Here is a 22,228-nt window from a genome sequence, read left to right on the forward strand (position 1 = left end):
AATATATTTAGCAGTATTTATGAGCGGCTGCCCCTGCTACGCCCGTGGCAAGCAATTAATAAAATATAAATAACAATAATATTAGTAATCGAGGCAGCGCCAAAGGCTTCGTTTTGTGTTACAAATAAAATGCAGAAATAAAACAAGACTACGCTTTTGTAAATATTAATATTGCATTTTAGAACGAAACATATTTCAAACTGTAAAACTTCTAGACACCAACGCTGGTGCTGGCGGGCAGCTCGCTCAACAGCTGCTGGTTCGACTGCAAGCTGGAGCTGGACATGGACGAGTTGCCGCGTGTGCCCAGTATAGTGTCCAATATAATATTCTTGGAGTTGTACATGGTCTCCTCAAAGAGTTTGGCGTCGGCACGCTTCTCGGCGCTTAGGTAGTCCAGCTTCTTCGGTCAGCATGACAATCTTCTCCTGCGCCAGCTCCAATCTGAGTAAAGGCAACATAAGCTATGAGTAACAGCACAGAGCACTGTAGGACACTTACTTATTCTGCAAATCCTCCACCCTAGGCTGAGCTGTAGCTCCCCTCTGAGGAAATGGTCGTCTGTGATTGATAATGCGACTTGATTCTCAAAGCTGAAAGGAGCTGATGGAGCCCGTCATGGGATTGCGACTGAGTGAGTTTGTATAATCATTGATGCGCTGCGTGCGCTTCTTGCGATCTGTCTGCGTATCCAGTTCCTTCTCCAAATCGCGTATTTTCACATCCAAACGTGCAATGCGCGTCTTTTGCTTGGCCATCTGCTCGTTGGCCGCCTCCAGCTTGCCACGTTCCGTCTCCAGGCGCTCGTCGAGCGATTTGTTGAGCAACAGCAGCTGATTCTTCTCCACTTCCAGTGCATCGAGTATGCCCACGAACTCCTCCTTGCGAAACTCGCGACAGGAGAACAGAAAGCCGCCGGACACAGCACGCAAATCAGTTTCCAGTTTCTTTAGCATCTCTTGCAGATTTTGTATGCACAGCTCCTTCTCCTTGAGCTCTGTCTGCAGCTGCAAGTGCATGCCACTCAACTCCTCCAGCTGGCGCTTGGCAGCATCACGTTCCTCCGTAATACGCAATACATCCTGACGCAGCTCCTCCAAGCGAACTTCGAATTGTTGGCGCTGCGATTTGAGTTTCTCATTGAGTGAATTAGCATTGAGGCCAGTGCAGTCTTGCTCCTCCAGCTCTGTGGAGCGCATCTTATACTTGAGCATGTCATCGTTGAGCGTCTTATTGCGCACCTTGAGCGCCAAATTGCGACTACGTTGCTCCTCCAGCTGAGACTGCAGCGTGGCAATGTCCTTCTCCAGCGCCTCCACCTTGGCGCGATGCAAGATCTCGCTCTTGCGTACCCCGGGTGTGAAGCGATCAAAGGATGCCACCGGCGCATCTCCTCCGCCCATGCTGCAAGCAGCTTGTGCCACATTGGCAATGCTTGCAGCATGAAAGGATTTGACACTGCGTGGCGTTTTCACAAGCCCATTGCCAGCATTCAGATCCAGATCGGAGCCAAGTGGAATGGGCGCAAAGTCACTGCGTTCGGGCAGGGACTGCTCATAGATATCCAGGCGCGCCTTGAGCTCTTGTAGTTTCTGCTGCAGTGCGAGTATCTGCTGAGCACGTCCACGCCAGTTGGCCTGATTCAAATTATTGACCAGCAGATTGATATTGACGCTGTCGCCAATCTCATGCTGCAGACACTTTTGTGTGAGCTTCAGTTGGTTCTGAAGTTCCTTGTTCTTGTTGCGCGTCTCGAAGAGCTTCTGTTGCATGCTAGTGACCTTGGCCTGCAGCTCATCGGCGCCATTGCCCTTCTTGAAGAGCTCTCCGTTTTGCAGTGCCTTCTCCTCGGTGCCTTTGAGGTCCTTCTCCAGCTTTTCTATCTGCACATCCTTCTTGCTAATGCGATTCTTGAGCTGCTCCAGTTCGGCGCGCATTTGGCGATTTTTCTTGCTTAGATCGATTATCTTGGTGCTGGCTATGGACGAGTTGCAGCGCAACTCATCAATGGGCACTGAGTTGAGCACCTCGTTGAGCGAGTCCACGGAACGTTTGAGTGCGCAAATCTCCTGGTTTTTATCTGTAATTGACTTGGCCAGTGTCTTGTTCTCCAGCTCATATTCAAAGAGCTTCTTGCGCAGCTTCTTGCCCTCCGACTTGGGAGCCTTAAGCCGCCCCGTCGTACTGGCCACCACTACATGCGGCTCTAAGCCAGCAGCATGCTCATGCCTGCGTCGCGTCCCCTTTGGCGGCTTTGTTAGCAACTTCTGCGGCTCATTAAGAAGCGTGCTGCTCTCAGCGTGCAGCACGTCTGTCATTTTATGATGGTTAATTAACAAAATATATGTAGAACTGCAAGTGGTTTTTTCGTGTATGCGTGTTTTTTTTTTTATTTAAATTCACAATTTAGAACGTCACTAATATGTCAGTCAATTTATTAAATTTCGACTTGATATTTTCAAAAACGAATATACGTTAAGTCACTGTCAATCACATAACAGCTGTTAACTAACAGCGCGCGTACATAACAGTGCGCAGTGCCGCCACACTGTATGTTTATAAAATACTAAACAGTATTTAATGCGGGCACACTGTTCGCTGTTCACTGTTAACTCCCACTGTAAATAAAGGCCACCAAATTGTTTCGCTGGCACAAAAAAATTGAGAATTTAACTTAATTGAGAAGAAATGGACGGCTTTATGATGGTAAATAGTGGATCATGATGAGAAAGTGCGTTTGCAAATATGTGATGTAATTGCAGGATATAATTAAAGGCATGTGCATCATGGACAATGACGGCAACCGGATACTGGCAAAATACTACGATAAAAACATATTGTCCACGTTGAAGGAGCAAAAGGCGTTTGAGAAGAATCTATTCAATAAAACACACCGCTCCAACACTGAAATCATCATGCTCGATGGACTGACGTGTGTTTACAAAAGCAACGTTGACTTGTTCTTCTACGTCATGGGCAATGCCTATGAGAATGAGCTGATACTGCTGTCAGTGCTGAATTGCTTATACGACTCCATAAGTCTTATACTGAAGAAGAATGTGGAGAAGCGGCTGGTGCTTGAGAATCTAGAAATCATAATGCTGGCATTTGATGAAATCTGCGACGGCGGGTGAGTAATGACTGATAAACTATAGACAAATGTATTGTTTTAATGTCTACTGTGCATTTTTTATAGCATTATCTTGGACGCGGACCCATCTTCGGTGGTGAAACGCGTCGATCTGCGCAACGACGATATACCCATAGCTGAACAGACCGTTGCTCAGGTAACTAACACACTTAATGGTCTATTTTGGTAGTTGCACGTCCTCGAGCTTCGAGCTCATTGATTTAAATTATGATTTAGACACGTAATTGATTTGTTATTCATATAATTTTGTCTCAATGCACATCTGACGCTAAACTTTCGATAGCCCTTAAGTAGTTATATGTATTCGTTTCGAATAAATTGCAAAATTTCATCATATTTACAATCATTAATTTGTTTTTTATATCATTGAATTGCATTAGTTAATTGTATGTTGTGTTATCTTTGTTTCCAGGTGATACAATCGGCGCGCGAGCAGCTCAAGTGGTCCATATTGAAATGAGGACGTCGTGGCCGTGGTCGTCGCAGCGGAGGTCGAGATCAGTAAAACTGTCGCAATACATTCGATTTTTCTATCAAATTCGCCTAGAGTATAATATATACAAAATACACACACACATCCTACTTATATATATAGATGTATATTTAACTAGATAACCCATATCTATTGCCTAAGTTGAGCAACATTTAGCATATAGGCATTGGGTAATTCTTTTATATTTGCTTTTACTCAACTTATTTCCATAGTTGCAATTGGTGTGTAATCAGCTGCATTATTCGCTTAAGAACTGAACCAGATAAAGCCCACGAAGGGGCACTTTGTTTACACAATTCACAACTCGAAGCCACTTCATTTGCGTACTTGCAATGCCAATAAATGTTAAGGGTCATAAAGAGCAACAACAAATAGAGAGGCAGAGAGAGAGATTTGAGAGTCACGTGAAGCAGCAGCAGCCTGATCACGTGAATCGAAGCTGTAGCAGCTAATCATATCGCTGATTATGTTTAAAATTCAAGATATTTGTGGTATTTCAACCTTTAAACACTTGTATATGAAATGCCTTTATGAATATTGTAATGTATAGGTCATGTTTTTATAGAAAGTGTTGCATTTACAAATATATGTAAACACTAGCCTATGTCCAAAGTAAAAGATTTACAATCATTAATCGACTTTTCATTATTTTGCGATTAATGGCACTTTAATCTTAAGATCTTTATAGTTCTTAAGTTTATAGCTATTTTAATTTTGCACAAGGACGCAATTTACCAGCATTATAGAGAAATTGTACATAAACAGAAAGTTACAGCTAGCCACAATTTATTTATAGAGCCCAAGCAATTGTATTTATAGTTAGCCCAAGCAATTGTTTTATAGTTAGACTAAGCCAATGGGATTATGGCATAATGCTGTATATATATAAATATAGAGCACTTTAGACTTATCAAGTCTAAGTTTCGTCTGGATTAACATAGTTTTATTGCCAAACTGCGCAACATTTTCACCAACAAATCTCAAATAGCAATGATTTAATTTGTACCATAATAATATCAATCAATTTCGAAGCAATGCATCAATTTTAATCAACATTAGGGTAGCTGCCATACATGGAACGCGTGTTAACCCAACTCTTTAATCAAATGCTTGTCAACAAGGCAAAAAAGCAGAGACAGAGGGAGGCAACAAATACGAATACCAATGTCAACCCACAACACTCACTCTACAGTAACGGAGTTTCCAGCGTTCGCTTATTGTTTATAACCAATATGTTGTTGCTCGAGTTAGATGCGGGCGAATAAAGCTTTATCTCTGCCACGAGATATGGCAAATATCAGTCAACGAAGTTCGCTTAGGGGCTAACTGGCTGTCATAGCATTTTATGGATCATTGAATCACGTTTAGACGATCTATTGCAAAAGCAAACAAATTTAGAAACAACGTAAGTCTCTAATTGCTAAACAGATACTGTAATAATATAATAAACATTTGCTCAAATTTGAGGAAGGCTCGACTGCACACAGTGTGAAATTCACGTGCTTATTCTTAAACAAACTAAACTTGTAAATTACAGACATTTGTCTAATTTATGTTACATTAGGCACAAGAGACTGCAAAAGTTAACAACTGGCATTACAAACTTTTGCCTGTACGTATATTTTTGCTTTGGTTTTGGCTATATATAAAAAATTGAGTAAAGTTTAAAATTGAGTTACTTGAGTAACTTTAAAGTTATCGCTAGTTTTTTGTTGTTTTGCTGGGCGACGTTTCGAAAGTGTCGAGAGCCTTTCGACTTATCAATGCGATTAGGCGATGATTAGCGCCACAACCTGCCAAGATCCAAATCGCAATAGCTCGTTCAAATTTATGACTGCGCCACGAATTTGATTTTTCTTTAATTTATATAACATAAGCACATAGGAATTTTGGCTTTTATTTATCATTTTCGTACAGGTCTTATGCTCATTAGTCGATTAGCAGACCTTCAGTTGTGTTCCTCGTGTGCGCTGCTCGACGCTTGATTAAAGTTTCTAAAAGAACTGTGACTGTGACTACATATATGTATATAGACATTCTGAAGCCTCAAGCGCTGATCTGCTTCTAGCTAGAGTCTCAAGTGGTCGTCAAGACTGATACGCAATGAATGGCGACTTGTTTTTCGGGTATGATGATACTACTACCATTGGTATTTTAAATTGGAAATCAAAAGTGTATATAGTTGTAAACAAATTCGTATTACGAGTGTTTTGCTTTCATAATCTCCAGTATTCGTCAGAACAGCGACAAGCGACAAGGCTTGTCTCGTGAATTTAAGCAAATTATAAAGAAATATTTTCGATAAGCCATTAGTTATAAGAATATCTAAGGAAAGCTAGCGAAACCCATGACTAAGCACGTTCGTATATCGTGCGCCAAAATCATAAAACACCAGTTTACAATCTCTCAAGGAAATTTTCCGCAAACAGATAATAATTATGCCAATTGCCAGGCCCATAATCAAATATATCACAGATTTTCAACTTCCAGACGCCAGTGCAAATAAACAAAGCAATATGATTTTTTATTTTATAGCGTGCCATTGCCCCATACCCAGAAATGTGATAGCTGATCGGATCGATGTTAGCTCGACTTGATGTTAACCTCGTTCCGTTGACATAAATATTACAAAAAGTTCACGATTTAAAAACTGAAGTACCAGAGATTACAAATGCTATCGACTGTGTACGTTCGTGAACCAAAACCCTTACGGAAGACAAGAATAAGTCTTCATAACTACAATTCCTCCATAGGAATAGGCCCACTGTCTAGGCACATGCACAACGCTGTTGTTACTCATAGACAATTGATTTAGTTAGGGGCTGGTATTTTAATTACATGTTCTCTGAAGTGCTTAGTTTTATTTTGTGCACTTGTTATTGTTGTCATAATTGTTGTCACGAATGCAAACACTGAACTCCATTATCAGTAACAAGGCTGTTCAAGAGTTGAACTACTTACTCATAGCTCTGCTATTCGTAATCCCTATTCGAATCGAGTGCATCTGCATAATGAAGGTATAATTCCATTGGCAAGTGCCTAGAAATGTTGAAACCACCTGAGTTCTGCCCACTTTAACACCAACTTGTCAAAATTTGCGACGTGAGAATTTACCTTGTCCTCCAAAATACAAATTCTCCAACCAAAGAGAGAGAGCTCTTGTGACTTAACTCTCCCTCTCTCTTGCATTTTGCTAAACCGCTTGCGCTCACGTTGGTCAATGCGTCCGAGTCCGAGCGCTATTGTTTATCTATATCTTATCGCTGATATAGTATATTGTGTATATTCTTACTTTGTACAGCTCTACACGAGCAATTAACAAACGATTCGCAAATCTCGCACCGCTGATAAGTGGGCGGGCGTTCGACCTGAGTATTTAAGCATAGAATCGGTTTGTTCTGCGCTTCAGTGCTGTGATAACCAAAACCAACGCTAGACGTATATACCACAATAATAATAACGTGAGCTCTGAAGTTTTTCAAGTGCTTTCAAAACAAAGGCCAACAACTCAACTCTAAAACATAAATATAAACAGAAACTGTAAAAGTGTCAACAAGCTAAGGAATTCCACAATAAATTCTGTGTAAATGTGCTAAAGAACTACAACAAAAGAACTAAAAGCACGAAAATAGATCAACAAAAATATAAAAGTGTACAAGTGAAAATTAAACCAAAATTCAAAATGAAACTAAGGTAAGACTGCAGCCATGTAGAAATATGTATAGATCAGTATACATAAGTATATATAAATACATATATGATAAGCAAAATAATAATTGATTGCCTATCAGTTCTTAGTAATAAATGAGCGCTAATTAACAATATTAGGGGAAAATTTGGTTTTTTCGGCAGTAATTAAATATCCTTATGCATCACTTTCCACATTTAGACGCAGTTGAGTCTGTTCTGTTTCTGGTATCGCTAACAATACACTCAGATTAGTTGCTTGACAACCGCAAGTCTGTTAACCAAGTTACCTATTTACAAGCTAGTTACAGAATACAAAAACTGTTGTCAGGCAGTCACCACAGTACAAACATTAAGGTCAATGAACAATGCCATTTTGTAAATAAGGCCATAAATTGCACCCAAGCATATGACTATTTATTGGTGGCTAGTTAAAATCAAATAATGAATTACACACTGTAAAGATAACCCACACCTGACTCATGACGTGTAATTAACAATATTTTGGCATTTTGCATAAAGATATGAAAGTGTTGAAGTTGATTAAGCGATTGCATCAGTCGGGCATAGGTTATGGTTCAACTAGGCTAGAGTTAGATAAGAATGCCAAAGAATAGACAGAGGCAGCCACATTAGCTTCGACTTAGAGATTATTACAAATTGATTGACTATGACGAACATTTGAAATGAAGATACTACAATTGTTAATTCCTATAGACTCTGTATACTCTTCTTAATTGCAAAACTTTATTATAACATTTGTTGATAGCTGCAGTTTCATCAGCAAGCGTAGAAAGCGCGAGCCAAGTGTTTTTTTTTTTTTTTGTTGAGTGACAAGTTAAAATTTAATATCTTGAGTGCTGAAAACAGGCGCCTTGATAAGCGCCTTTGTGGGCGGGGGCACTTAGCTGGCTTAGCCAACAACAAGCAGCCATGTGATTGATATTGTTTTTGTTATTGTATTTTTTTTGGCAAGCAGCAATTAAAATTACCCCGTCATAAAGTCAGCCCGGCCCAAGTTGATTCCATGAATGATTTTCCGTCAAAGTCGATATAAAGATCTCTAGTGTGGGCTTTAAATGCTGATAAGTGCAAAGTGCAAGTTATTTATGATATAAAAAATGAATTCATATTTTGATAAGAAGGCGTGAAAGCGGAAAAGTTCGCACTAGAAATTTAATTAGCACTGTTAGACTTCGACACGTGTCTGTTTTTCCCCTGCCATACTGCCAATAGATCTAATTAAAGGCTTGTAGTTGGAAAATTGGCAATTTGTGTTAGAAAATGTAGGCGGTGATTTCTTTTTATCTATTGCTCGATATCTATTGTATCGCTCTCTCTCTTTCTTGTGTGTGTGTTTTAATTAAACATACATCATTGGTTAAATAAAAAAACAGATTTCATTACGCTCCGCGTAGCGAGAGTGCAAACAATTGTTATTAACCATGCGCTATATATAGCCAGAGAAAAAGACCTAGACCCAGCCAAACTTTGAGACCTTGTCGCTGCATTGTTTTTCCTTAGAAGTCATAGCCCAAGCTCAAAGCAAATATTTTATTGTTAGCATTACTTAACAATATTTGAATGTGCTTTTGTTGACTTTTGCAGACTTTTACGCTGTTTGCGACCAGCAGCCAAGCAGCAAGCCATGGCGCATACCCCAAACCCAAAGCAACAGCTACAAACGCATCATCATATGATCAAGGATCTAAGCTCCAACTTCAAGGACACCACGGTCAAAATACTGCTGCTGGGCACCGCTGAATCTGGCAAGACAACCATCATTAAGCAAATGCGCATACTACACATCAACGGCTTCACCGACGAGTAAGTTCCGCCTCCACTCTCCTTTTACAACATTTACTATAATTTCTATTATTTACTAACAGCGAACGCCGCGAGAAGATACCAGAAATCTATCAGAACATACACGACTCTATCAATCAGCTGGTGATGCATATGGGACTCTTGGGTCTGCGCTTTGGCAGCTGCACCAGCGAGCGTAGCGCCAACTATATTCTATCTCTGCCTGCTGAGGCGCCTGAGTATTTCAATGAGGTAAGTCTCTTCTTTTTCCATTGTTTTTGTACTAAGTAATCCCACTCATCCTGGCTGGAAACACTTGAAATTATGTCGCAGTAAAGAATTGAGTTCTCTTGCGTCATCGACACACGTTTCGAATCAAAGCGCACACCAAATTGTCGTATAATCGTTATATAGTAGATACGCAGGCATTCCAGATATGTCCACTTCTAAATGACAGTTTAATTTTGACATGCACAGCAAGAAATATAAATACCCTTTAAGCATTACATAGTAAATTAGTTTAGAAAGCAAATTAACTAAATTGAAAACTAATTTTTTGCGAAACATATTGTTTTTGATATTTTTTTGAATTTTTCAAAATATTCTTTTTGAGAACCAACTCATTTCTTGCAGTGCATGCCGCGATCAACGAACGAACTTTTTAGCTTGACAAGCGAACGACAAAATCAGCCAAAACGTTTGGAAATTTCGTTATCGTTATATTGGCGATTTGATTGATTGCCATAGCATTTAACTAAATGAGTATGTCTGACAACTGAAAACTTTCCAACAAGTGTTTTGACAAGCGTATACTTCCTGGGAGAAAGGTCTGTGTTTTTTTTTTGTAGACTGCAGGTGCTACTTAGTTAGTCACTGAATCATAAACATGCGGCATGTTTTGGACAACCTCTAGATCATTCACAAGTCTATTAGCCTAGCGATAAGATAAAAGAAAATAAATAGCTGCTGCCTGTTCCGCTTTTGGGTTTTCTCTAACTGATGGATGAGTCCACGTGTTGCCACATGGAACTTAATACATATCTTATACTTATTTATAATTTTAGGAGTACTGTGATCATGTTACGACGCTTTGGAATGATGTGGGCATTCGTGCTTGCTATGATCGTTCGAATGAATTCCCTCTGCTGGACAGCGCCAAATAGTAAGTGTTACTAAAACTACGAAAAAGGAGTTTCTGACTTACCACCTCTTTTCTTTCTCTTTAGCTTTCTCGATAATTTTGCGAGAATTTGTGATGTCGATTATATTCCCAGCACGGAGGATATTTTACATAGTCGCAAAGTGACCACGGGCATCACTCAGATCACATTCCGTGTGCCTGTGGGCAGTGGTGAGCAAGAGTTCCGCATGTACGATGTGGGCGGCCAGCGTGATGAGCGCAACAAGTGGATTCAAGTTTTTGAGGGCATACAGGCTGTGCTCTTCCTCATTTCCTGCAGTGAATTCGATCAGAATCTGCGTGAAGATGGCAATCAGAATCGTTTGCAGGAGGCGCTGAATCTATTTCGCGCCGTATGGCAGAATCGCTTTCTCGCCTCCGCCGGCCTTATAGTTTTCCTCAACAAGTACGATATTATGGAACGCAAGATACGCGCCGGCAAGCATATTGTCGACTATTTTCCCGATTTTGAGGACTTTTGCAAGCGGCCACAGCAGCAACAGAGCTGTTTTGATGAGTGCGACTGGACCAAGATGTTCATCAAGCAAAAGATGATCGACATTACGCAGGAGCAATTCAAGCGTAACTCGCGCAATCTCTGCGACTTTAGCTCAGCGGAGCGCGAGTGCTATTATCATTTCACCGTTGCCACAGATACGCGTTGCATACGCGACGTATTTAGCGACGTGCAGCAAATGATTCTATCCGAAAACATGACCATGGCGGGCTCCACACTCTTCTAAGCCTGCTTCATCCATCTCTCAAGGCCGCCTGCACAGCGCCTTGATCAACTGTGATTTTGTACGTTTCTGCTACAATGAAATGTTAAGTTTAAGCGAAATTATTTATAGTTTAAATCTAAATACAAAATAGTTTAAGCTTAATATAAGAGAAAATAAAATAGAAACAGACAAACAGCACATAACATATTTATGTTAAGTTAACACTTTTCTTAATTGAAATGTTATCCTTACATTAGACTGTTTAACAGCTGTAAAAACATCAGCTATGACGTTAGCCAGCACTAATTTTGCATTGCGCTTTAAAGCACTGTTTGCAAGATCGATTTGCAATGGCGCCAATTTATTTTCAAATTTGCGGCGAATTTGAAATGGCGCCAATTTAATTTTAAATTTGCGGCGAATTTGAAATTCGCTGTTACAGCAGCCGTTGTAAAAGCTGGTTCCACAGCATTTGCTGCACTGTCTTGATTCTGTGCCGAACCTTCGTTGGCAGCGGATGCTTCAAAGCGAGTTTAGCGCATTTTACACAGTCGGGTCGGAAAAGTTGAATTCAAAATTGTTTAAGGTGAGTTTTTAAGCATAATTGTTGTATTTTTGTTAGCCTGTGCGAAACTGGAGCTGTGGCAATATTAACTTGTGCAATTATTTACAACAAATGTTGTCGCTGTTGTTGAAATTTAACAAAGCGCATTAACAGTGGCAAGTGACAAGTAAACGTCAGAAATATAAAAGGCAATATTGTAATACAATGGCTAATTTGTTTAATTATTGTTTAATAATTAGCCTTCTTAGCGATCAGACCATTTGGCAATGGTAAATTCTAGGGTTAATAATATTAAAGCGCACTGACAATTTTTGTCATTAGGCTACAACAACTGAATCTCTTTGTTGTTAATTATTGTTAAAACTGGAATCACGACAGCCAATGCAAAAGCTCAAACGCAAGGCATCAATCAGACATTTCAAAAAGGTTTTTACCAAAAAAAAAACAGCAAAGAAAAAAACGAAACCTGGTTTGCGAATTGTTTGGCACATTTACAGTTGTAGATTGTGCGCTGTAATGTGTTTATTAAAAGTTATTGTTGCTGTTGAAGCAACATCTTTATGAGCAAGTGGAGCAATGTAGTCATCACTCTCTCAATGTGCGCGTTAAACAAACTTGCTGTAAAAAAATATTAAAATAATAATAACGCAGAAAAACATTTATATAAAAACGTGCCAGCGATGAGTGTGCACATTACACAAGGCACAAAACACAAAAATGAAGCACATAAAAAAATGTTTAATAAAAAAATGTGGCTGAGTAGGTCGATCAGCTGTTGAGGAAGGTCAAACACACGCTGTAAATTTAAGATTGATAATAATTGATATTCGAGGGCTGATATAAAATCTAGTTTTAATTCAAGTCTTTAGCATGTGCAAGAAAACCACAAAGCTTGACATTGAAAATCAAACTTAGGATCAGCTATAATTAATACACTTAAAGGTTTTACATTTTCCCACTGCCATAAAGTGAGCTCTTAAACTTAGCATATAAATGATGCAGATACTCGTAAATTAAAGGCAACCCACGCCCTAGGTATTCGGATTGGGTAACATTTTCTGTTGGCCCTGAAACAAAAGCCAACGCTTTTCCCTTTACAAAACTCTGCAGCTCAAAACTCAAAGTTACTGCAATTGTCTTAAAAATCACATATCAAACGCCCAAAAATCGAGAAACCAAAACCCAACTCTCTAGTGGCGAGTAAACACGTTTACAAGCAAATGACGTCTGAACTTCAGTTTCAAATATCAGCTAGATCATTAGCTCTTATAATCATTAAGCCAGAGCAGCGACAGGGAGGCGGGGACCCCTTGGAATGCACACTTTCAAGGTGGCTGTGAAATGGGCGCCATGAAAATGCAAAAACTGAAATTAAAATTAAGCTTTTTTACATATTTCTTTCGTTTGTTTGTTGATTTTTACACCATTTTACAAGTCGGCGCTGTGGACAGAGTGCAATGGGCATGAAAATAATAAACTTAAAATAAAAAACATGAAAGGAAAATAGAAAGACAAGCAACTGATTGGCTTACTGGCTGACTAACTAACTTTTAGGATTACCCAACAATCAACTGGCAGCAACAACTACAACAAACACAATGTGTTCACATATAGCTACCGCCAAGTCTGGGCCGTTCGTCTGGTCAAAAGGTTTCGGTTTTTGGTCGAAAGCTTGTTCGTCTTTTCATGCAACCAAAACCGATCGAATTGCATTTGGATTCGGGTACGAAATTCGCTTCTGGCCTGTTTCTGTCTGCATCTGTATGTGTGTGTGTGTGGTCATTATATAATCCAGTTAATTTCTTTAACATGTTTTTTTTTTGCTTCTTTCAAGCCACTTGGCTGTGTTGCTTTGCATCATTCGTGGTTTAGTGTTCGCGCTGCTCAGTTCGTCTGTCTCGCAATCCCCACTCCAAATAAAGGCTTTAACTTTATTTTATAATCATTTAAAAAGAAAGGATTAACTATTAGCCTGTGTAAGTGCGTGAAGTGTAAATTGCAACCAATAAATAAATAAAACAATTTAAAATCAATAAAAAGAAAATATGAAATAACTGCGCGCAAAAATCTTTTGAATGCAAACAAATGTTGAGAAATGCTTGCAGCTGCAAGTCTCCCATTAACCAACAACATCAACAAGCAGCCAAGTCTCTCCACCTGTTGTAACTCTCCCAGCAAAAAAAAAAACCGCCACTGCGCTGCTGCTTCTTCTTCTCACTGTTTTCTTGTGGGCGCACATTACCCAATGACATTTTCGAAACAACAAATAAATGCAAATTTGTGTAAGCTCGCAAATGCGTTGAGAAGCAAAAATGCAACAAATGCTAATTTATTACAATAATAATTGTTTATGAACTTAAACATGAATCAATAAAATAGCGCAATTAAATTGATTAAAAACATTGTCAAGCGTGAAATGTAAAAGAGAAGAATTTACATTAACAGCAAGTGCATTAGCATTTCCCCTCGCTCTGTAATTACTCAGTCGTACTCTTTTACGCTCACTCTCTTTCTCTTTAACTTTTGGCAGACTCCTTTGCTTTGATTTGCTAATGGGCAATTTAGTAACTGTCAAGCACACACACATAAACATAAATTCATATGCATGTGTGTACGTATGAAATGAAAAGATTATGCAAGCAAAGTAAAGCTAGAGTAGCGGTACAAAGACTTGAACTCATTATATGCATGTGTGAATGTATGTACGTGAACAATACTTTTAGCTAATTAGCTAAAAACATACTGTAATCAAACAAACTCAGATATTGCCTGACCCGCTTTCGATCAACAGTTTTTGAACTTGAACTAATTTGCGCTGTTGTTGTCTCTGTGTTTTCTGTTTGTGCCTAGCCATTGTCTTTCAATGCGCAGAAGATGCTGCGGCCCAAAGCAAAGCAAGAAAATGATTTACATGCATATGAAGACTATACATACAAATGCACATACATGTATGTATGCATGTGTATGAAGCCCAAACTGATTCACGCGCTTTGTCATGTCTGCGGCTGTGTTTCTCCCACTTCTTGTAACTAATTAGCAAATATTTGCAAATCAACGCATGGCATTGTTGAGACCTTGAACCAATTACTTATTTTATTGTATTAAAGATAATACATTGATTAGGCTTAATCAAATAAAAGGTTTTGATTAATTAGACTGCGATTGTGTATGTGTAAAACAGCTACGCATGTATGCACGCATGTAATTTTTCAATATGAATGAAATGAATAACAAAATGCACTTACCCACTTATACATAATATGTATTACACATATATGTGTGCATATAACATAGAAGACACCTTTTTTACAAACAAGTTGCTTTTATTTTTACTTAAAACAATTACTTTTACTTTTACACTTGTTGTGTGCGCACGTGCGCGGTCATTCTTTTCTGTTTACAACTGCATGCCGCAAGAGCTTTAGCACAACTGTTATACTCTCTGCTGCGCAAAAGGTTAACATAACATACAGGCGCATACATATTTCAAATGCTCTCAATTGGACTGCTCACTTTTGCTCTTTGCTTACAGTTTTGCGGTACAGCAACAGTTACAAATACTAAGAGCATGAAGGAAAAGGAGACTATAGCTGAGGGAGGAGAGCAGGGGCTGCCGGAATCGCTGCTGAAAATAGCAAAGCGTGAACTTCGCGAAGACAAGTGTACGCGGGAACAGAGTCTGGACCAGTTGCGTGCCTGGGTGCAAAAGAACGAGGATCTGCAAAATGTGCGCTGCGATGATACGTTCCTGCTGCGCTTCCTGCGCGCCAAGAAGTTTAGCGTGCCAATGGCAGAGCAGACGCTGCTTAAGTATCTGAATATAAGGCGCACATTTCCACACATGTCCACCAAACTAGATTTTTTGGAGCCGCGCCTAGGAGACCTAATCGACCAGGGCTATATATTTGCGGCGCCACGGCGCGACAGACACGGCCGTCGGGTGGTAATCATCAATGCCAAAGGCTTGAATCCAAAGGTGCACACTAGCTGTGATCAGGCAAAAGCGCATTTTCTCACCTACGAGTGTCTGATGGAGGAGCAGGAGACGCAGATTACCGGCCTAAGTCATGTGGGTGACTTTGCGGGTGTGACCACCGCCCACGTGACGAATTGGAATCCCACAGAGTTTGCCCGAATCTTCAAATGGGGCGAGCAATCGTTGCCATTGCGCCACAAGGAGATTCATCTAATCAACGTTCCCTCCACGCTCAAGTGGTTGATTGACTTTGTCAAAAATCGCGTCAGCTCCAAGATGAAAAACCGCCTCATTATCTATGGCAGCGAGAAGGAATTGCTGAAGGCCATGGACGCCGACTGCTTGCCAGAAGAGATGGGCGGTCATATGCCCATGCGCGAGATGATTGAGCTATGGAAGCAGGAGCTTGCACGCAAGCGCGAGCTCATACTCGGCTTGGATCAGAGCATGCTGCTCTCGGATCGAGGCATACAGCGGCGCAGCAGCTATAACTCCGAGAAGAGCAGCGCCGGCACCAATTTTGTCTCACAAATCGAATCCATTGAGGGCAGCTTTCGCAAGCTCGAGTTTGATTAGCAGACATATATTTCTATAAGTATTTAGTCCTAGGCATTATCCTTTAATTTGTAATGGCACATTGTAACGTCTGACCTCCTGGTATCCTGGTGAGGAACAGTAAACGCTTCGCTTTGGTGGCACCCGCTTTAATAAATCCTCTGCGCTTTGTTTTCGGAACAAATCAATAAATAAAAAAACAAGTCATGTGAAACTAGACTTATTTACATAAATATCAGCATACAATATTTAGATTAAATTATTTACATTAAAACAACAATTCTTGCGCGTACCGTGATTATAAAAATTGCTTACATTGTTCCCAGAGCAAATAGATGGCCAGAATTAGGGCAGCAATAAACATCACGAGCAGAACAATGATACGCCACTGCAGACATTCCTTTGTAAAGATCGCAGTTGAAGTGGGAGTATGCACTAATAGGGGAGTACGTTCGTCGTGCCCAACATAGAAGCTATCGCTGGGGAAAGCAGCGCGGTTATCCCTCACAGCTGCACGCGCGGAATAGAGCAAATAGCACATGATACAACTTGACCAGCGATAAGTTAAGTAGCACATTTAAATGAACTCTTCCTATTTACAAGCATGTAGCTTATCAGCCGAACGGCCTAGCTTACCCAAAGTATGAAGAGCTTCCATTACAACGGTGTTGTATACAGGATCCAGACTGCAGGGTCAGCACATTATTATGACTGTGTAATATACTTGAACGCAAATTGAATGCAAGCCGCGCTTGGACGAGAGAGCTCTGCTTCTGTTGGAACTCATAAATAGACTGCGTATGACAAAGACTCTCTATACAATGGATGGTTACTCACAATTTAAATTAGGTAGCTCTCAGATTTATGCAAGTGGTTGTAAGCGGAGAGAGCAGCTGTGATTACTAAGCGCATGACTCTCACAAACACAAAGATAAATTTAACATAAGCTCTCTTAGCAGCTATAATCAGTTTTAGATCAGCATGCAAACTGCTATTACTTTATACTTATTTCAATAACACATTTTATTTAGTTGCTCGCGCATGCACTAAAATTTATATTCTAATAACAATCATAATAAGTAGTAATCATACACACGGAGAAAATTTTATGCTTAATTAGTTTTTACAGTGCATTCTGCTTTTGACTTAAAACTGTTTCTGTTTTCTTTGCATTAGTTAATGCAAGCGCCATTTGATAGCTTTCCTGGAGTAATCAAAACACTTACTGAGACACGCATTAACAGTGGGGACATTAACCACTTGAAAAAATTAACTAGGATTGGAAAATTGGAAATTCATAAGCTGAAATGCATGCCCCCAAAAGAGGCGTTCAAAGTGATCTAATGCCGGTATCTCTTTCTATCTCTCGTAGCATTACAGATTGCTGTTTATTTGTAGGATTTCCAAATCTGCCAGGCGCAGAGCGCTGCCGAAAGAAATGTGACGCTGCGATGCAAATACTTGGTCTTTGTGTTGGGCGCATGGCCAAGTATCACAGGCGAGGAGACGTCGGTTAGAGGCAGCTTATTTAAAGCAACCTCATTACTTTCTTCGACCTGATACTGGCAGCAAGGATCGTAGTTCCAAGATACCGTATACAAGCCGGTGCAAAATAGCGACAGGGCACAGGCGGGCGCAGCGATAACTGGACGGTCATACCATAGTAAACTGGATATGAGAGAAACTACTCCAGTGGCCACCGCAGTTTTGTGCAAGCAGTTGCCCACCCATATCCAACGACCTACAGAATACAACTGTTATACTCTTATACACGCAAATAGCTGTTTGTTTGCTTGTTACCGGTCTCATCGCCCAGTCGTGGCGGCTCAATTATAATAAAGTCCACTTTTGCCTCCAATGCCTTGTCCAGCTCAGCCTCAAAGCGCTCGTGTGCATTTGAGCTGTCGTAGACTTCACGTATGACATGAAACGTAGGCTGTTTGCCTGTACTGCACATAAATAAGCAACAAATTTAAACAAAATTATCAAAACTGCATATCAGACCCACATACATTCATATGCATGCATACATATGTAAGTATGTGTAATTGCATAACTGTTTAGCCAATTGATACATAAACGCCGGGGCTAGTAAACTACCTTTAAGCATTACTAACTTACTTGTCTATGCTTCTGTTATGCATTTTTCTGCATTTGTTGTTAAAGTAACTGCGCGTTGTTTTTATTAATGTGCAAAAAAACAAACAAACTTAGCGATTGTAGAGTTGTGTTGCTTTTTTCCAAGAATAGTGTTGCAAAGTACCTAAAAATCAATTGCGCGCGAACATAGTTCGTGAGTACAAATTACAATTGTGTTATGATTTGTTTTAAGCATAAACACAAGTAAAGTAAACCTTGCTGCTTTCTCCTAAATCTGGAATTTTTAATGTACGTTTCTGCACTTAACCAGCACTAAACAATTATAGCATGCACTTTCCAACACAATTAATTCAATTAATAGTGTTGTCAAAGGTATGCAGCAAGAACTCAAAATGCAAAGCATTTTTAATAAATAAAGAAAAACACAAGTGAATTTAAGACAGAAATCAATATGGAACGGCACCGCTTACCGCTGCCAGAGCTAAGCGACGACAAGCATCGTCACAAGCAGGTAAAAGAGGCATAATACTAAACAAGCAGGAGCAGGGGCTTATAAGAAAATCTCTTTGTTTTTGCCCACAGTTCAATGGACAACTTGACAGCAACCGTTTCCGGCCGCCCAAGTACAAGACGCGCTATCTTACGTCGGAGAACAACAACTTGAATCGCAGTCAGTCCTTGGGTTCATGCACCGGAAACAGCTCCCAGATAGCGCATGCCATCTCGTTTCGTGGTGGCTTTGAGTCCGATGCCGGCTTGTTGCCAGTGTCACCATCAGCAACACCTACGTCTCCCAATGTGAGCTGCAATGAGAGCCATTTCGAACAGTGTTTTGACCGTTTGGCCAAACTGGGTGAAGGTTCCTTTGGTGAGGTGTTCCAAGTGCGCGATCGCTCCGACAGTCGACTGTATGCAGTAAAAATATCCAAGCAATTGTTTCGCGGCGAGCAGTACCGTGCCGAGCGACTGGAGGAAGTGCGCCGCTACGAAGAGTTCTCTGGCCATGAGAACTGCATACGCTTTATTCGCGCATGGGAACAGTATGATCGTCTGTTTATGCAAATGGAGCTATGCCGTGAAAATCTTGAGCAGTATCTATATCGCTGCAGGCATATTCCGGAAGAACGCATCTGGCATATACTGCTGGATCTGCTGCGCGGTTTGAAGTCGCTGCACAATCGCAATCTCATACACTTGGACATCAAGCTGGATAATGTGCTTATTGATGATGATGACAACTGCAAGCTGGCGGACTTTGGTTTGGTGATAGATGTGGATAAGGCCAACAATCATCAGGCAACAGAAGGCGATTCGCGCTACATGGCGCCCGAAATATTGCAAGGACAGTTCTCGAAAGCGGCGGATATTTTCAGTTTAGGCATTGCTATGCTGGAACTGGCCTGTTGTATGGATTTGCCCGCTAATGGTCCGCTCTGGCATGAGCTACGCCAGGGCCTGCTGCCCGAGGAATTTATCAACAGTAAGTAAATCTGCTGGAGCGTCCGAAGTTGCACGCTATAAAGGGTTATCTTCCTTTTTTCAGCCATATCTATAGAGTTACAGCAAGTTATCAAAAGCATGATGTCACCCGATCCGCGGCAAAGGCCCACAACGGATCAGTTGCTGGCGCATCCCAAGCTGCAGCAACTGCAGAAGCAGGAAAGATCAATGGTGACCTTGAAACTGTTGGTGAGCTGCTTGTACTTTTTATAAAAATACAACTAATTTTTAAATAATTGCATTTAAATTGAAATTTATTTCTTCACAGTCCAAATGCTTAAGACGCACTCGTCGCGCTGCCTGGCTGCGTATTGCCAATCTTAAAACGCTTGTTTACCGTTGTCTTCTCTATATATTAGAAATATTACCTTGGTTTAGACCAAGATCTCAGCCTGGCAAGGCAGCGGCAGCAGCGCCGTCCTCACCAACGACTGCAATCGGTGGAGTGCCGCGTGTGGAATTTGATCTGATAGGTTCAACGCCTATAGGCAATCGCGATCGTTATGTTTCAGACTTTTTAACGGCCATGGACACGCTGGACCTGTCACATCAAGGCACACCGTTGGGCAATAGCAGTGGCCGTAACAGTTTGGTCAACTCAACACCGTTAAATCATAATTACAATAAAACAACTTGGCAGCGAGGGTGAGTGTCTCCGCCAGAATAATTTTTATACATTGGGAATATTCTCATTGTGTACTTACAGTTTTGGCTCAGCTCGAAAGGCACAGTCTGATAACGGAAATATACCAAGCAACAGCTGCTCACGTGCCAATGTGTCAGCACCAAAAGTATTGGATACGTCTTCGATCCTGCGTAAGAAACTGTTTGATGCGGAAATGGATGAGGATTGAGCTCCGACGCAATGGAATTTATACGCATGCATATATCAGTTCTGAAAAACATACATATATATCAACAGATAATATCGTTACATATATGTATATACATATATATGTTTAGAAATTAGCATGTAGAGAGTTAAGAAACAAAAGAATTCCCTAGTTTTAGGCCGAAAACTATTGTGTAATGTTAAAGCTTCTTTAGAAGAACTTGTTGTCACTTTGTTTTTTAATAGAAAGTAATCCGAATTGTGAATGATAATACACATACATATAATAATGTGATATATACGAAGTGCGATTTGAAAAAGACGCAAATTAAAAATACAAACCACCTTCCAATAATTAACACAAACGTAATTTCATTTAAATTTCAACTTCATCCGATTATTATCGTTATCGCGCACATGCTCGATAAACGAATTCTTGTGAGTAACATGTGTTTCTCTCTTCAAACGTAAACAACGAGGTTTTTGTTTTAAGAAATTTAACAAACCTTAAGAATGACGAGAATCAAAAAGAAATTGGAGATTGTGTTTGACCCACAGAAGCGGAAGTGAGTAATTGTAAATATAATAAATTCAGCATAACTTTATTAAGCTGTTTTCAGGGAGTTCCTTACGGGCTTTCGGAAGAGAAAAAATGAACGCCGTTCACGGGCAAAGGCTGACTTGGAGCGTAATCTAAAAGAGGAGCGCGTACGCATCCGCCAGGAGGTAAAGGATGGTTTCAAGCACATGAAAAAGTCATTTGAACCGCTGCGTGAGCTTACCGAAGCAGATAAGCTAGAAGCTGGTACTGAGGACGCGTACGAGGATGATGAAGTGCAGGTGAAAATTGTGGAGTTGTCCACCAATGAAATGGCGGCACAGCGCAACATGCTGGGCACCAACACTGCTGATGACAGCGACGAAGAGGAGGTGGCGCCAGAAGAGAGTGAGAACGAAGGACAGCAAACAAATCTTATTCCCGGCATGGATTTTGATATAAATGCAAAGCGAAAGCGAAAAGCAGGCACAGACGATGAGGAGGAAGAAGGGTCTAGATGGAATCAGACACAGAGAGATATTAAGAGCAAAAAGGAGCTGGATAAACTAATGAAAACCAAGACACTCAAGAAAATGAAAAAGAGCAAGCTGTTCAAAATGAAAGAGCGTATGGACAAGAAAGCCAACCTGAAGAAGACCATTAGGGATCGCAACAATACCATCAAGAATGTGCCCAAACACCATCGTACTAAGCTGAAGCACGGCAAGGCACAAATAGGTAATCCGACGCGCTACAGAAAGGGCCGCATGATAGACAAAAAATCTCTTCGACGCAAGCACGGTGCTGATTAAGGGGTTCAATCTTATAGCTAATGCATAGTTTGGCTGAACGGATTACGAAATGAATTATAATTACCTTTAGGTCATCCTCCAATGAGCTTTTGAATAAATCAGAAATCCAAATTAAACTGCAAACATGTGTGTATAATTCTGCTAAGTCGCCGGCGCCAGCCGTATTCTCTTTTGCACATTTAATTTTGTTCATCATCCATCATATATTGATTTACATATGTATGTATATATATATATATATATATATAGATATTATATTTTGTATATGTAACATTTGTTTATTACTATCATATATATATATAATTCTTTTT

The 22,228-nt window shown here is 40.3% G+C and overlaps 7 protein-coding genes across 10 annotated transcripts; 5 read left to right on the forward strand and 2 right to left on the reverse strand.

Annotated features, from left to right (window-relative positions):
* Positions 1-154: 154 nt before the first annotated feature.
* LOC108598270 (coiled-coil domain-containing protein 13) lies at positions 155-2,433 on the reverse strand. The gene is given in 3 exon segments (XM_017984886.2): positions 155-403; positions 405-444; positions 502-2,433. Coding segments are annotated over 3 exon segments (2,049 nt in total). The 5' UTR covers positions 2,319-2,433; the 3' UTR covers positions 155-211.
* A 167-nt stretch (positions 2,434-2,600) lies between these two features.
* On the forward strand, positions 2,601-4,268 carry LOC108598715 (coatomer subunit zeta-1). Its single transcript, XM_017985444.2, has 4 exons — positions 2,601-2,706; positions 2,763-3,130; positions 3,197-3,287; positions 3,564-4,268. The coding sequence occupies exons 1-4, from the start codon at positions 2,689-2,691 to the stop codon at positions 3,609-3,611; spliced, it is 525 nt and encodes a 174-aa protein (XP_017840933.1). The 5' UTR covers positions 2,601-2,688; the 3' UTR covers positions 3,612-4,268.
* A 1,464-nt stretch (positions 4,269-5,732) lies between these two features.
* LOC108598790 (guanine nucleotide-binding protein G(f) subunit alpha) lies at positions 5,733-11,188 on the forward strand. 2 transcript variants are annotated; one of them, XM_017986440.2, is made up of 5 exons: positions 5,733-5,770; positions 8,940-9,158; positions 9,221-9,389; positions 10,202-10,299; positions 10,364-11,188. In XM_017986440.2, the coding sequence occupies exons 1-5, from the start codon at positions 5,748-5,750 to the stop codon at positions 11,058-11,060; spliced, it is 1,206 nt and encodes a 401-aa protein (XP_017841929.2). In that variant the 5' UTR covers positions 5,733-5,747; the 3' UTR covers positions 11,061-11,188. The 2 variants fall into 2 exon arrangements, with proteins under 2 accessions (XP_017841929.2, XP_017841930.2); XM_017986441.2 differs by lacking the exon at positions 5,733-5,770 and adding an exon at positions 7,050-7,337 and having other exon boundaries at positions 10,364-11,187.
* A 354-nt stretch (positions 11,189-11,542) lies between these two features.
* Positions 11,543-16,177, forward strand: LOC108598636 (alpha-tocopherol transfer protein-like). Of its 3 annotated transcripts, none has more exons than XM_017985340.2 (2): positions 11,543-11,625; positions 15,137-16,177. In XM_017985340.2, exons 1-2 carry the CDS (start codon positions 11,557-11,559, stop codon positions 16,154-16,156), a joined length of 1,089 nt encoding a protein of 362 aa, XP_017840829.1. In that variant the 5' UTR covers positions 11,543-11,556; the 3' UTR covers positions 16,157-16,177. The 3 variants fall into 3 exon arrangements, with proteins under 3 accessions (XP_017840829.1, XP_017840831.1, XP_017840830.1); XM_017985342.2 differs by lacking the exon at positions 11,543-11,625 and adding an exon at positions 13,522-13,580; XM_017985341.2 differs by lacking the exon at positions 11,543-11,625 and adding an exon at positions 14,912-15,060.
* Positions 16,178-17,146: 969 nt separating this feature from the next.
* Positions 17,147-18,380, reverse strand: LOC108600851 (transmembrane protein 11 homolog, mitochondrial). Its single transcript, XM_017988652.2, has 3 exons — positions 18,257-18,380; positions 17,936-18,084; positions 17,147-17,876 (listed from the first exon to the last, which is right to left on the reverse strand). Exons 1-3 carry the CDS (start codon positions 18,277-18,279, stop codon positions 17,524-17,526), a joined length of 525 nt encoding a protein of 174 aa, XP_017844141.2. The 5' UTR covers positions 18,280-18,380; the 3' UTR covers positions 17,147-17,523.
* Positions 18,381-18,579: 199 nt separating this feature from the next.
* On the forward strand, positions 18,580-20,923 carry LOC108600849 (membrane-associated tyrosine- and threonine-specific cdc2-inhibitory kinase). Its single transcript, XM_017988650.2, has 5 exons — positions 18,580-18,746; positions 18,818-19,715; positions 19,779-19,924; positions 20,004-20,380; positions 20,442-20,923. Exons 1-5 carry the CDS (start codon positions 18,687-18,689, stop codon positions 20,587-20,589), a joined length of 1,629 nt encoding a protein of 542 aa, XP_017844139.1. The 5' UTR covers positions 18,580-18,686; the 3' UTR covers positions 20,590-20,923.
* A 65-nt stretch (positions 20,924-20,988) lies between these two features.
* Positions 20,989-22,033, forward strand: LOC108600850 (nucleolar protein 12). Its single transcript, XM_017988651.2, has 2 exons — positions 20,989-21,133; positions 21,188-22,033. Exons 1-2 carry the CDS (start codon positions 21,081-21,083, stop codon positions 21,915-21,917), a joined length of 783 nt encoding a protein of 260 aa, XP_017844140.1. The 5' UTR covers positions 20,989-21,080; the 3' UTR covers positions 21,918-22,033.
* The last annotated feature ends 195 nt before the right edge of the window (positions 22,034-22,228 follow it).

Source organism: Drosophila busckii, chromosome 3L (assembly GCF_011750605.1).
Source record: "Drosophila busckii strain San Diego stock center, stock number 13000-0081.31 chromosome 3L, ASM1175060v1, whole genome shotgun sequence".
NCBI lineage: Eukaryota > Metazoa > Arthropoda > Insecta > Diptera > Drosophilidae > Drosophila > Drosophila busckii.